The sequence below is a fragment of the Nicotiana tabacum genome, chromosome 14, assembly GCF_000715075.1.
Source record: "Nicotiana tabacum cultivar K326 chromosome 14, ASM71507v2, whole genome shotgun sequence".
In the NCBI taxonomy this organism is placed as follows: Eukaryota; Viridiplantae; Streptophyta; class Magnoliopsida; order Solanales; family Solanaceae; genus Nicotiana; species Nicotiana tabacum.
Genome location: NC_134093.1, coordinates 60,670,375 through 60,686,103, shown reverse-complemented (window position 1 = coordinate 60,686,103; position 15,729 = coordinate 60,670,375). Strand labels below are relative to the sequence as shown.

General features: G+C 41.2%; 2 protein-coding genes across 2 annotated transcripts; both read right to left on the bottom strand.

The window, feature by feature from the left end:
• Window positions 1–7,379: 7,379 nt before the first annotated feature.
• LOC142168963 (uncharacterized) lies at window positions 7,380–7,784 on the bottom strand. Its single transcript, XM_075230145.1, has one exon. The coding sequence runs from the start codon at window positions 7,782–7,784 to the stop codon at window positions 7,380–7,382; it is 405 nt and encodes a 134-aa protein (XP_075086246.1).
• Window positions 7,785–10,611: 2,827 nt separating this feature from the next.
• LOC107814583 (uncharacterized) lies at window positions 10,612–11,586 on the bottom strand. Its single transcript, XM_075230144.1, has 2 exons — window positions 11,457–11,586; window positions 10,612–11,309 (listed from the first exon to the last, which is right to left on the bottom strand). Exons 1-2 carry the CDS (start codon window positions 11,584–11,586, stop codon window positions 10,612–10,614), a joined length of 828 nt encoding a protein of 275 aa, XP_075086245.1.
• Between the last annotated feature and the right edge of the window lie 4,143 nt (window positions 11,587–15,729).

Here is a 15,729-nt window from a genome sequence, read left to right as displayed (position 1 = left end):
AAATACCTTAGCAGTACTATCATGGATCGGGTCGTACGACCGCAACAGTATTATGAGATACATCTATGGTTCGGGCCGGTCAACCATCGGCAGTGTACACGATTATTATAGGATTTGACCGTATGTCATAGCAGGAAATCATGTCATTACTCTTATGGGATAGGTCCATTCGTCTCGGCAAAATCGTGCGAAATATTTGATAAGGAGTCAACGTACTTATGAGTCTTACTAGCTTGAAATGTGACCTTTTATTTGGTGTTGACCAATATGTATTCCATTTGAGGAAGTATCCAGTATTTGAGAACTTTGTGTTTACTCTTCAGTTGGGGATCATATTATGTACCTATATTTGTTTTCACTGTTTTACTTGGCATGCCTCATGCCTATTTACTCTTATTATACTTGATTTATTGGACCACTAGTAAGTGTCGATGTTGACCCCTCGTCACTACTTTTTCGGGGTTAGGCTAGATACTTAATGGGTACGCATTGATTTATGTACTCATGCTACACTTCTGCATTGATTGTACAGGTATTGAAATAGGTACATTTGGTGGTCATCATGGCGCATAGGCACAACTACTGAGGAGAATCAGCAGCACATGGAGTCTCCATCTTATTTATTTATTTTACCCTGTCTATTTTATATATCCCAGAAAGAAGTTGTAGCACTATTATACTTCCTAGTAGATGTTCATGCACTTGTGACATCGACTCTTTTGGGGTTTCTAGTGGATGTTCACAGTTGTACTTATGATTATATTCACTTCATTTCATGTATTATTCCTATTCAGTATTTTGGTAAAGAAATCCGTATGTTTCCATGGGTTCTGGATTTAAATTCTAATTATTTAATGAGATTTCTAATTTTAAAGGATAAAAAGGATAATTAAGTTTGAGGTACGCTCATTGGCTTGCCTAACAGCATTGTTGGTCACCATCACGACCTATTATGAGATTTGGGTCATGATACTTTAGATTATTACAACTTGATTAAATATGATGGGCTATTTGTGACGCTACTTGGTGTGCTACACTTAGTCGTAGCAATTCCTATATCATGAACATATGTGTATGTCTGTTATTCTTGAGAAACTTGGGTTCCATATTTATGTTAAAGATCATGTTTGAGCTTTGTTGAGATACTTTCACAATGGGGTACTTGAAGTTTATTGATTTGTTTTTTGGTGCAAAATCTATGATTATCATTCACGTGGTGTATTATGCTTAATCACTCTTCTTGATGTTATTTATGCTTCATACATTGCTTGTGTTGGTGTGATTTAAAAAGGTAGTGCAGTCCTCTTTTCTCTCATTCTAGAAGATATCACCAACATCAGTTCACCCAATATGCTCTCAAACCCCTTTTGAATTCCTCAAACAATCTAAGGCTAAATCGGTGGTGAATCTAGTAAGATTTAGCGTGTGGAAGCTTTAGTCATCAGTGTAACATCTGTCATCTTACTGTTTTGATTCTGGAGGTTCGTTAGAGGCATAGTAAACCACCATAGAAGTGTAGCTAGTTCTTCAACAAGGTATATAGGACAGCTTTCTTTCTTGGCATGACTTGGTATGAACGACTTTTTCTCCTTCAAGGATTTCTGTGTTGTGATATTGGTTTGCTTTAAGGTCTCCTCAATGGTTTTGTTTCTATTTTTGTACGTTGTTCTTACCGGTGGCACTCCTTCCAATTTCAAGTGTTTCTAGATAGTACCTTGAGTTCGAAAAAAGATATGATTCCTTCTGAGTTCAAATCTTGGTATTTCCTTGAGATTGACCTTCCATTGTACTTATTTATATGTATCTATTTTACTTTACCAAGCCGCGCTGCAACCACAAATCAGTTGGGTATGATGAGACTTGATATGAGATATCATCGAGCCCTTGTGTGGCCGGGTACGATGATGTGTGTAGTGAGGTTACCGAGTCTTCTTGGGGCTGACTACGCCGAGTCCTAATGAGGTTGGGTACAACCGAGTCCTCTATGAGGCCGGGTATGGAGTGATGTGTGGTGTGAGATTACCGAGTCCCCTTGAGGCCGGTTACGCCGAGTTCTGCTAAGACCGGGGTATAGCCGAGACCTTCTAAGGCCGGGTACAACCGAGTCTTCTATGAGGCTGGGTAGGGAGTGAAATATGATGATATGCTCCAAAGAGTGGCTGAATGTGTGTGTGTGTGTGTGTGTGTATGTTGTAATTAATGCATGTTATGTGTTTTTATTTCTTATGGTATACCTTTGATTTACACACGTTATCTATTTTACATACTCAGTACATCTTTTGTGCTGACGCTCTTCTCGTTGGGCATTGTGTTCATGCCCACAGGTATAGACCCGGTGACATCCCTCCCCAGTAGGGTGTTTGTTCTAGACGTTGCTTGTCGCACTCCACTTCTTCGGGGTAGCTGTTCAGAAGTCAATAGTCACAGAAGTGTAGAATTCAGTTACTTTGGGTACGATGGGGCCCTGTCCCGACAAAGTCATGTACTATGTTTTGGCACTCTTAGAGGCTTGCAGGCCAGTATTAGGATGTATGTAATGGTTAGTTATGCCTTTGTTGGCAACAGTTGTGAAGTTGTGTATAATACTAATGTTTCTTTCACAGTCAGTTATGAAATTTTATCAAACACCTGATGTCGCATATGAGGGCCTGGTCGGTTCAAATTCGGTAGAAAGGATGTGAGTATGGATGTCAGTTCGCATGGGTGATACGCTCAAATTACACCTAAATAAATGGTGTAAGGCGGTCGATGTCAAATATAATAACCCAACTAGGTTGGGGTTGAATCCCACAGGGAATATGTGAGAAAAGGTTACTTGAATAGTGTGAAACTTGACTTAAGTCGTAATCCTACTCTGTTAGCTTAAAAGAGAGTGTTATAATTATGAGCTATCAAGAAAACTATTTTGTTATGAGAATGTAATTAATGTGATTAAGTAAACCAAGGTTGTGTCCCCATCAATGGAATGTAATGCTATCGATGTTAATATGATATATTTCTAATGGAAGGTCTTTTGATATGCAAATGGATTCTACGTGACTACCCAATATTTCCCAACAGTTGGGTAGTATTTTCTCTTTATGATTTTTCCAAATATAAAAGAGTTCCAATTAAGAATAACCAATCTATGTCAAATAGAACCCACTTATTCCTAGGCGAATCTATTAAACAAGGTTTAAAGCCTTGAGTTTTTTATATTCAATTCTACCGAACCCTAACCCACTTTTCCAAGTAAAGATAGAGTGAAATGGAATTAGTTAATGTTTGCAACCACTAACAATAAATGAAGCATAAGAAATAAACAAATATCAACAAACCATTATATATATCTTCAATGGTAAATACCCATTAACATTACACCCATTTAGGGTCCACAACCTTAGAATTTAAAACTAGCTACTCATACTAGAATTCAAGAACAAAGTAATAAATGAAGTCATAAAGCTTACAAAGATACAAGATTCTTTCTTCAAAAGCTTCCAAAACAATGGTGTATTCAATGTTCTAAAAGTAGCCTCTTTTTTAGACAAGATGTCCCACAAAAACCCTAGTAAATCTATTTATAATGGGCCAAAAGTCGGGGTCAAATTTAGACAAAAATGCCCCTGCAAAACACATCTGCGACCGCAGAATGGGTCACAGATTGTGTATGCGGTCCACAGAATTACAAGGTCACCGCATAATTGCATGCCCAGTTGCCCAGTTCCCCGTCGCAGATCCATTATGCGGTCCGCATATAGATCATGCGGCTGCAGATTGCATCGCAAAAAGAGCTCTCGTAGAATCTCATTTGCACTTATGTAGTCATTATGCGGTCTGCAGAAGCATCATGCGACCGCATAATGGACCGCATATTTCTCTCTTCAAGAGCTGGACCACCTGCTTCAGTCTGCGGTTGGTTTGCGGCTCGCACAACACTTCTGCGGTCAAAGACCTGCTGCATTTCTGCCCTTCTGTGGGTTTTTGTCTTCTTTTCCATGTTCTTGGTTCTTCAAGTCTGGTACACTGCAAAACACCAAAACTTGATAAGAAATAACTAAAAATGCTTTAAAAGATGAATTAAAGTCTATGTAATTTGTATCAAAAGTGCCGAAATTCTACGGCACATCAACACACCCAACTTAGACTTTTGCTTGTCCTCAGGTAACTAAAACAAAATCATCCTATCATACACTACTCTATTTTCGACAGATCACAAAACAGCAGTGACTGTAGATGGTGCTGACTGTTAGCTAACAAGCATGCAACTTCTTTTATTCACCCTTCGTGGAAGACAACGATCATCTAGCAATTTGACCAATCAACTTGTAAACTTCGAGCCTTAAGCAAAATGACAGAATGCTACCCATAGCTAAGTACACTTGTATCCTACTTCAAAAACCAACTTCTGCTAGATCTTGTAATTCATGCGTGCTCACAACAAAGAAAATCTCCAACTCACAAATATGTACAGGGGATATTATCAAACACACTTGCACTCAAAAAGAAAGCTAAATGCTACAAGTATCAGTCCATATGCTTGCCCTTATTTTAACTCGCTGCTATCTCAGGAATAATTGGTTATAGATCACCAAGGACTTAGCACGGGTTGTAGTGTAGGCTTCGGGATGGGTTGGACGATCATTTGGGATGTAGTGGCTATACCCTCCTTGAACTCTACATACACTTTGATTCTTTACCATATAGTACTTATTGACCTCGAGTTACCGACATAGAACCACCTCAAAGTATTTCTTCAGTTTTCACAAGACTCCACTCCATTTCTCTTCTCTTCTTTTTTTTTTATATACAAATGTTTTTCTTTTGTTTTTTTTTTTTGGGAGCTTGAGTATCCTCATACATACATCTTTGAGGCTTTTGTGTTTTTCTTCTACACACATTAGGCAACCTTATCAATTTCCACTTAACGCTGGCACCCCCAACTTAGGCTTTTAGCCTCATTCGTAACCGTTCAAGGAGGGATGGGTTCAAAAGAGGGAATTATTTCACAAAGGGGTAAAGGTTTGTAATGTGGTAGCCAAATAAAAGGTTAAAGGCTCAACGGGGGTAACTAGGGCAATTGATGTACCAGGGAGGTCAATTTGGTCAAAATTAGCTGGCAATCACAGAGAAAGCCTAAGATCATTTCAGCACCCAATCATTAACCTGAGAGTTGCATTAAGAAACCAACCGGGCAAGTTCTAGACATCACAAATTAAGCATATGCATAATTTATACAAATCCTCACTCACTCACAACACATGAACTGTTCGACTCAGCATAATTTCAGCCCTCAAGTGAATGTAAGGCAACTCAAAGCTTCATCACATGATATTTAAGATTCTTAGTAATCATAAAGTCAAAGAGCGAGCCTCGAGTGCACAAGAATGACTAACCATTTATTTACCAAATTAGAGGGATGCAATTTATTCAACAAAAACTTATCACATGCTTGAAGCTAGAACAACAACACCAAAAAAGTCAAAACATTTTGTGCTTCCGCCATGGTTCTACTATTACACCCTTGAAAAAGAACCCGGTGAAGAAAATATGGTTCTGCATCTACTCAGCATTCCTGGAGGCATCATAAGCAGCATAGAATTCCCTAACGAGCGTCTCGTTATATTCCCCACGGGACTTGAGTGAAGAACTCCCATTGCCTTTTTTTAATATTTTCAAGCACATGAGGGTAATGTTCTTTTAAACCGTTCAGGCCTAGCTGCTTCTCTTCAATGATTTGTCTCCTTGCTAAGCCATCTTTGTACATGTTCCAAGATCCGGGAACCCCAAACCGTATATCTTCACCACTTTTCCTTCAGCATGGAGATCAATGGATGGCATAAGATCAGTCTGTGCCTCCTCCTCTTTAGACTAGGAGGAGTGCTTAGATGTGCTTCTGGCTGTTTCAGGCCTTGGGTGTTTGGATTGTTGTGCTTGTTGACTAAGGGCAGCAGCCCATTTGTTTCCTCGAGCGGGAGGTGATCGTGATGCGAGAGACTTCTTTGGTGCCATTCCTATCAATGAATCAATGGGTGAGTAGTTGACATAGCATTGGAAACATATTGAGAGAATTTAAAAGAAGCAAGAAGCATCTGCGATGAGTTATGCGATCGCATAACAATTCTGCGTGCCGCAAACCCATCACAAAATTACACCACTCAGAAGCCAAAGCAGGAATGCAATCACAAAAGGGGCCGTATAACAAGTTATGTGACTGCATAGTGGTTGCATGTTTGCTCACCCGATGTGGCAAATTATCTGCCTCAGCCTGCGGCACTTCCGCGGTCCGCAAAATGATTCTGCGATCATGAACCCAACCGCAGAAGTTCTTCTCAACAGGCTACCTAGGGCATCGAATATGACGACTATGCGGACCACAAACCAATTATGCGGACCGCAAAGATCGTCATCCTTAATCAAAAGGTCGACCCACTCAATTTGCAGAGCTTCTAACATCCAAATTTGGACATTGCACACCTATGACATGGAAAATTTTCCTACCCTGTTCTTTACTCCTATTATGCAGATTAAATTCTTGAAACCCAGTTTACCCCCAGTATCAGTATCCCCCAAAACAATGATTCTTGCACCAATTATGCACATATGGATACCCACAGCAAGGGATTGAGAAGAAGGGGAAAAAAGATGTAGACACATATTTTTCTTCAACGTAATTAAGCAAGAGAGGGAGGAACATTTACATACCAGATATCTGAGCAGTTGAAGAATTTGTTCTGATATACGAACCAGGTGACCTCTTTCTGTGCAATTCTATTTATTTTTTTGTGATTTTGTGTAGTCAAGCCAATGTTTTTGGTATTTTCTTGTTCTTCTTTATTTTGTTGATCTCGTTTGTGTTGTGCGGTGCTTGTGTGTGAGTGAGAGTGAGGGTGTGCGACTGAACTGTGGAGGGGATTAGGGTTTAATACCTAGAAGTTCTGCGGTGGAAAAGTGGATCGCATAACACATTATGCGGTCGCATATGTGTTATGCGACGAGTTAGTGACGACTTGGCTAAGATCCACTTCGCGACGCATTATGCGGTCGCATAATTGTTATGCAGGCCGCAGAAATAGAAATCCCACCGCATTTTGGAGGACCAAAATTGCATTTTCTTCTGAGTGTGTCCGCAACCACTATGCGTTCCGCAAATCCATTATGCGACTGCATAGTTGCCACAGACCACAGGTCATTCTTTCCTTCATTCTTCTCAGTCCTTTGCACCCTGTTTCATTGTATTTTGGGCTACCTGCATTCTAACACACACGTCAAACTGCTCAACACTAACAAATAAACCTACAGAAATTAAAATCTAACGAAAGAATGTTACCACACATGGGTTGCCTCCCAAGAAGCGCTTGATTTAACGTCGCGGTACGACGATGTTGACCCCATTTGGGCTAATCAGTGGTGGGGACTGGTGTAGGACTATCCTTGAGTGAGAATTGTTCCACCAAGTGCCTTTCTCCTGTGGTACCGAGGTAATACTTGACCCGTTGGTCATTTACTTTGAAAGTTCGAGTCCCATCCTCCGACTCCAATTCAATAGCGCCATAGGGGGACACATTCACAACTTTGAATGGGCCAGGCCATTTGGATTTGAGTTTGCCCGGAAATAACTTGAGTCTTGAGTTGAAGAGTAAGACTGAGTCACCGGATTTGAATTCCCGCTTCTTGTCATGAACAAACTTCATTCTCTCCTTATACATGGCTGCACTCTCATAGGTATGGAGACGGAATTCTTCCATCTCATTGAGCTGTGTCATTCTTAGGTTAGCAGCTTCGGCCCAATCAAGATTCAACATTTTCAATGCCTACAAGGCTTTGTGTTCAAGCTCCACTGGCAAGTGACACGCCTTACCAAAAACCAACCGGTATGGCGAGGTGCCAATGGGAGTCTTAAATGTTGTGTGATATGCCCATAATGCATCATCTAGATTCCTTGACCAGTCAGTCTTGTTTGCATTAACAGTTTTTGCTAGGATGTTTTTGATCTCCCTGTTGGAAACTTCAACCTGGCCGCTCGACTGAGGATGATAAGGGGTGGCCTCCTTGTGCTTGACTCCATACTTTTCGAGCAGCCTGGTGAAGGCCTTGTTGCAAAAGTGAGAACCACCATCACTAAAGATGGCCCTGGGGGTACCAAACCGCATAAATATGTTCTTCTTCAAGAAAGCAGTTACACTTTTTGCCTCATTGTTGGGCAAGGTGATTGCCTCGGCCCATTTGGAGACATAGTCCACAGCCACCAAGATATATGTCATGCCATAAGAGCTCACGAAGGGACCCATGAAGTCTATCTCCCACACATCAAAGATCTCGACCTCCATTACAAAGTTCATAGGCATCTCATGTCTTCTAGAAATTGACCATTGTCTTTAACATTGATCATATGCCTTGACATTTGATTTGGGTCTTGGTAGATCGATGGCCAATAGTAGCCACATTCAAGCACTTTTGTCGCAGTACGGTTTCCACCATGATGGCCCCCAACCGAGGAGTTATGACATGCCTTGAGAATCTGCATTACCTCATCTTCCTGAATACAACGCCGAATGATGTTGTCGGCACAAATCCGAAACTGAAAGGGTTCCTCCCAATAGTATTGCCTACACTCCCGCAAGAACTTTTTCTTTTGATAAGCTTCCAATCCGTCGGGAATAAGGTCACTAACCAAGAAGTTAGCGATGTCAGCATATCAAGGGGTGAAGGTTCTAGACAATGCCAATATGTGTTCATCTAGAAAGGCATCGTTAATTTCAAGATCTTCTTTTGGTCTCCCTGCCTCTTCAAGCCTAGATAGGTGATCCGCAACTTGATTCTCTACCCCTTTCTGATCCTTGACTTCAAAGTCAAACTCTTGCAACAAAAGGACCCACCTAATCAATCTTGGTTTAGTATCCTTCTTCGCTATAAGATAGCGGAGAGCAGCATGATCGGTGTAAAGTATCACTTTGGACCCCAACAAATAGGCCCGGAATTTTTCAAAGGCATAAACAATGGAAAGAAGTACTTGCTCAGTCATAGTGTAATTCATTTGTGAGCCATTGAGTATCTTGCTTGCATAGTAGACAGGATGAAAGATCTTGTTATGCCGTTGACCAAGTACCACCCCAATAGCTACACCACTGGCGTCACACATGAGTTCTAATGGAAGGGACCAATTAGGTGTGACAATAATAGGTGTCGTCGTGAGCTTTGCTTTCAATTCCTTAAAAGCTTTGAACACTTCTCATCGAATTCAAACTTTGCATCTTTTTCAAGGAGCTTGCACATGGGATTTGCAATTTTTGAGAAGTCCTTGATAAAACGCCTATAAAAACCGGCATGGCCCAAAAAGCTTCAAACACCTTTTACTGAAGTGGGAGGAGGAAGCTTGGAAATGATTTCGATCTTTGCCCAATCTACCTATATGCCTTTCTTGGAAATTTTGTGGCCCAAAACAATGCCCTCGTCCACCATGAAGTGGCACTTTTCTCAATTTAGCACAAGGTTCGTTTCCTCACATCTTTTGAGCACTTGTCTAAGGTTGTCGAGGCAATGCTCAAAGGAGTCACCAACTACAGATAAGTCATCCATAAACACCTCTAAGAAATCCTCCACCATGTCCGAGAAGATTGACATCATGCACCGTTGAAAGGTAGCCGGGGCATTGCATAGCACAAATGGCATACGGCTAAAGGCAAAGGTTCCATACGGGCATGTGAATGTTGTCTTTTCTTGATCTTCTAAGGTGATGTTGATTTAGTTATTGCCGGAATAACCATCCAAGAAGAAATAGAATGACCTTCCCGCTAGCCGATCAAGCATTTGATCAATAAAATGCATAGGGAAATGGTCCTTGCAAGTAGCACTGTTGAGCTTCTGGTAGTCCATACAAACTCTCCACCCGGTCACCGTCCTTGTTGGGATGAGCTCATTTTTGTCATTTTGAATCACGGTTATGCCTCCTTTCTTTGGCACACACTGCACTGGACTCACCCAAGGGCTATCGGCAATGGGGTAGACTACCCCGACATCTAACCATTTTATGATTTCTTTCTTCACCACCTCCTGGATGGAAAGGTTTAACCTTCTTTGATGATCCATGCTAGGTTTGCTCTCTTGCTCCAATTGTATCTTGTGCTCACAAATACCAGTGGGAATCCCTCGTATGTCCGCTATTGTCCACTCAATGGCTTGTCTGTTCTCCCTCAGGGTATTCAACAACTGTTCAACCTGAACATCATTCAACAAAGAAGAAACGATCACAGGTAGAGTTTTATTGGAGCCAAGAAATTTATACCTTAAGTGCGGTGGAAGTGGCTTGAGCTCAAGTTGTGGCAGCTCGATGATTGAAGGCTTAGCGGGAGGAGTGACTCTATTCTCTAAGTCAAGAGAAAGATTCTTTGGTGCATAAGTGTAGGACCTAAGCCCTTCTAATGCATTTACTGATTCCATGTATCCTAACATGTCTTCACCATCAAAATTAACCAAAATAGCCGCCAATGCCTCACCCAGGCATTATTCTTCCATCTTCACCTCGACTGCATCCTCTACCTCATCAACAATATCAATGACTAAGATACTTTCGTATGCATGTGGCAATTTCATACTCTTACTCGCTTGAAAGGTAACCTCTTCGTCATTAACTCAGAACTTGATCTCATTTCGTTGCGAATACATGAGTGCTCTTCCGGTAGCAAGGAATGGTCTCCCTAAGATGATAGGGATTTCTTTATCAACAGCACAATCAAGGATAACAAAGTCGGCAGGGAGGAGGAACTTCCCCACTTTCACAAGAACATCATCAATAATTCCCACCAGTCTTTTTATTGAACGGTCAGCCATTTGCAACCTCATACTTGTAGGCCTCGGCATACCTAACCCCGCTTTCTTGTAAATATCAAGAGGCATTAAGTTGATGCTAGCCCCATTATCACAAAGAGCTCGTGCAAAATCACGCAACCCGAAAGTGCATGGAATGGTAAAAGCTCCCGAGTCTTCTTCCTTTTGAACGGTGGTTGTTGCAATGATGGAGCAAACCCGGTGAGTCACATTCACCACTTCATTCTTGGTGGTTTTCTTCTTGGTGATTAAGTCCTTCAAGTACTTAGCAAAACCCGGAATCTCTTGAAATGCTTCCACAAATGGAATGTTCACCGATAATTTCTTGAGAATGTCATAGAATTTCTCGAGTTTGCTATCATCAGCCCTCCTAGCAAGTCTTTGAGGGAAAGTAGGGGAAGGTCTAGGAATTGGTGCTAGAGATTTTGGTGCCTCCTTTACCTTTTCCTTAACCTTTTCACGGTTCACTTCTTGAATTTTCACATCCTTTGGGAGTCTTTCAGCTTCAACAACAATTGGCACCTCAACTTGTGCCTCAACCTCTTATTCTAGATCTTCCACTTCGACCACTTGTTCATTCTCTCCTTGAAGTATTTTCCCACTTCGAGTTGTGATTGCCATACAATGAGAAGTCGGACCATTCCCATTACCTTTTGGATTTGTTATTGTGTCACTTGGGAGTGTGCCCTTTTGCTTTGGATTTTGCTCTCTTGATAGATCTCTCATTTGCATTTCTAACTTTTGTATGGATGCGGCGCGAGAACCCACAAGCTCAGTCATGTTTTTCATTGAAGTGTCAGATATTTCTTGATTTTACAACACTCTTTCAAATATGTTCTCCAATTTAGACTCACTTGAAGAACTTTCCTTCCAATGCGAAGAGTTAGAGTGTTGCCCCTTTGGTGGAACATAGGGGTTTGAACTCCGATTTGAATAGTTGTTGTTGTTGTTACTCCAATTACCTTAATTTGAACTACCTTGATCATTTTGCTACTGTTGATGGCCTTGCCCTTGCGGGTTAGACCTTCATTGATTTTGTTGGCCAGGACCTTGGTAGGATTGTCTTTAATAACAGCCTTGAGCGTTGTTGACATAATTTGCTTCCTCGTAATCCTCGTTTGACAAGGGTTGCACATCTTCCACAACATTCACTTTTTTTGTTTGGCTTTTAGTAAACATCTTGGTCAACACATAGATGTTGGTAGCAAGCTCGGCAATTACTTGATCCCTTTCTTGGTTCTCCTTAATCATGTTGGTCAAGGAAGGAGTACCATATGCAATTCCACCCGTAGTGTCTTCCGAGTGCCAAGCTAGGTTATGTTTTGCCATCTTGTCAAGAATTTGTGTGACCCTTGCAAATGTTTTATCCATAAAGGATCCATCAGCTGCATTTTTGGCTATGGATTCATTCAAAGGATCCAAGCCCATGTAAAACTTCTCCAACAAGATGTTGTCCAGAAAACCATGATTCGGCGACCTCACTAAATATAACTTGAATCGATCCCATGCCTCATGTAGATGTTCTCCCAGTAGTTGCTTGAAGAAGAAAATTTTATCTCGGAGCTCTTAATTCTTGCTTTGCGGGAACCATTTAGCTACGAAAGCTCGAACGAGTTCGGGCCAAGTATGAATGGAATTAGGTGGTAGATTTTGGATCCATTTCCTTACCTCTCCAATTGGTGAGTATTTGAATACCCTCAGCCTTAGGGAACCATCTGAAACATGATTCTGCTTGTGCATCGTGCACACACCCAAGAAGTTTTTAAGATGTTGTGTCGGATCATCATCGGTGGAATTTCTGTAAAACCCCTCTGCTTTGAGCATTAGGACTAGACCGTGTTCCACTTTGAAGGTGGAAGCATCAACTATTGGAGGGACAGTGGCATTTGTATCCTCAATATACCCATCTATATCCACAAAAGTGTTCTCTTCCTCTAACTAGGCCATGTTTACCTAGTAACACCAAGCAAAGCAAGTAAAGTGTGAAGGAGTAGAAGAAGACGTAAAGTAAAGCACACACTAAATAGTAATTTCAAAATCGTATTCCCCGGCAACGGCGCCAAAATTTGATACGCTCAAATTACACCTAAATAAATGGTGTAAGGCGGTCGATGTCAAATATAATAACCCAACTAGGTTGGGGTCGAATCCCACAGGGAATAGGTGAGAAAAGGTTACTTGAATAGTGTGAAACTTTACTTAAGTCGTAATCCTACTCCGTTAGCTTAAAAGAGAGTGTTATAATTATGAGCTATCGAGAAAACTATTTTGTTATGAGAATGTAATTAATGTGATTAAGTAAACCAAGGTTGTGTCCCCATCAATGAAATGTAATGCTGTCGATGTTAATATGATATATTTCTAATGGAAGGTCTTTTGATATGCAAATGGATTCTACGTGACTACCCAATATTTCCCAACAGTTGGGTAGTATTTTCTCTTTATGATTTTTCCAAATATAAAAGAGTTCCAATTAAGAATAACCAATCTATGTCAAATAGAACCCACTTATTCCTAGGCGAATCTATTAAACAAGGTTTAAAGCCTTGAGTTTTTTATATTCAATTCTACCAAACCCAAACCCACTTTTTCAAGTAAAGATAGAGTGAAATGGAATTAGTTAATGTTTGCAACCACTAACAATAAATGAAGCATAAGAAATAAACAAATATCAACAAACCATTATATATATCTTCAATGGTAAATACCCATTAACATTACACCCATTTAGGGTCCACAACCTTAGAATTTAAAACTAGCTACTCATACTAGAATTCAAGAACAAAGTAATAAATGAAGTCATAAAGCTTACAAAGATACAAGATTCTTTCTTCAAAAGCTTCCAAAACAATGGTGTATTCAATGTTCTAAAAGTAGCCTCTTTTTTAGACAAGATGTCCCACAAAAACCCTAGTAAATCTATTTATAATGGGCCAAAAGTCGGGGTCAAATTTAGACAAAAATGCCCCTGCAAAACACATCTGCGACCGCAGAATGGGTCATAGATTGTGTATGCGGTCTGCAAAACTACAAGGTCGCTGCATAATTGCATGCCCAGTTGCCTAGTTCCCCATCGCAGATCCATTATGCGATCCGCATATTGATTATGCGACCGCAGATTGCGTCGCAAAAATGGCTCTCGCAAAATCTCATTTGCACTTATGCGGTCATTATGCGGTCCGCAGAAGCGTCATGCGACCGCATAATGGACCGCATATTTTTCTCTTCAAGATCTGGACCACCTGCTTGTCTGTGGTTGGTTTGCGGCTCTCACAACACTTCTGCAGTCGCAGACTTGCCGCATTTTTGCCCTTTTGTGGTTTTTTGTCTTCTTTTCCGTGTTCTTGGTTCTTCAAGTCTGGTACACTGCAAAACACCAAAATTGATAAGAAATAACTAAAAATGCTTTAAAAGACGAGTTAAAGTCTATGTAATTAGTATCAAAAGTGCTGAAATTCAACGGCACATCAATGGGCCTTAGGGCGTCATGTGCCGGTCGCACCTCCCAAGGTTGGGGTGTGACAAACTTGGTATCTGAGCAGGTTTGTCCTAGGGAGTCTACAAGTTGTATCTAGTAGAGTCTTGTTTATGGGTATGTTGTATACCACACTTATAAACAAGAGGCTACGGGATATCTAGGGTGAATACCTTTTCTTTCTGATCTAGATCGTGCGTTAGAGAGGGGTCATAAGTATTCGGTTCTAATACCCATCATGTATATGTTTATATCAATGCCTACCACGAGATGTCAGACAATTATTTTGGGATTGAATGAAGAAGCAGGAAAAGGTACCATCTAGGTGCCACCTACCCCTATGGGTCAACACGGACCCCTTGATGAGGCTGATACTCAAGTTTCAGGACATCCCCAATACCCCCGGAACATCAAAGAGAAGCTAATGTGCCTTTGATTCTTTCCCCGATCGTTCCTGAACATGATCTAGATATGAGGAGTGTTGTGCAGTTGTTGACTTGATTAGTAGCTTCTCAGGCTCAACATTAGGCCCCTGCCACCTCATATAGAGCAGTTAGTACGAAGGTTTGAGATTTCATAAATTTGGACCCCCGGCATTTACAAGAATAGATCCAAATGAAGATCCCAAAAACTTTCTAGATCAGATGCAGCAGACCTTACAATTTATGCATGCCACTGAGATAGAGTCTGTGCAGCTTGCCTTAAATAGATTGCGGGATATTGCGGTGATTTGCTATGACACTTGGGAACAATCTAGGGGATTTGTTGCTCCACTAGTAGGATGGAGGGAGTTTTCTGAAGCATTTCTGCAACAATATTTGCCTATTGAGATACGCCGAGCTAAACAAGACAGATTCTTACGTTTGGAGCAGGGTAACATGAGTGTTCGGGATTACAACATGCAATTTAACTCCTTGGGCAAGTATGCTCCTTCAGTTGTAGTAGAGATGAGTGATAGACTACATTAATTTGTGGGTGGTCTTGGACCACATTTGATTAACGAATGCACCACAGCTTCTCTGAGTCCGAATATGGATATTGCTCATATTCAAGCCTATGCACAGAGCTTGGAGGATCAAAAAAGGAAACAGCGAGTTGCTCGAGAGCATGATCAGGTCTAACATAAAAGAGCCCGATCTACAGGCGACATGGGTGAGTCTCGAGGTGAGTTCAAACCTCTGTTTCCCCGGCACCCATCCTATCCAGTGCCTAATACTACAACGCAGTCCCAAGGTCAGCGTCGTGATCGGGCCACTTATTCCAGTTAGAGTTAGAATCTTCGAGGATAGAGCTCGCAATGTAGTGGAGAACCGAGTAAGGTGAGGCCCCCAGCGCCTCTTTGCGGTCGATGTGGTAAATGTCAGTTTGGTACTTGTTGCCAAGGTTCAGATGTATGCTATTCTTGTGGGCAGCCCGGTTACATTATGCATTTTTGCCCATTGAGGAAT

Coding starts and splice junctions, on each gene's coding strand:
- LOC142168963 (XM_075230145.1), bottom strand. CDS start 7,784: ATGTTGAATCTTGATTGGGCCGAAGCTGCTAACCTAAGAATGACACAG.
- LOC107814583 (XM_075230144.1), bottom strand. CDS start 11,586: ATGACTGAGCTTGTGGGTTCTCGCGCCGCATCCATACAAAAGTTAGAA. Junction 11,310..11,456: donor CACAATAACAAATCCAAAAG/GTAATGGGAATG, acceptor TTGTTGTTGAAG/CTGAAAGACTCCCAAAGGAT.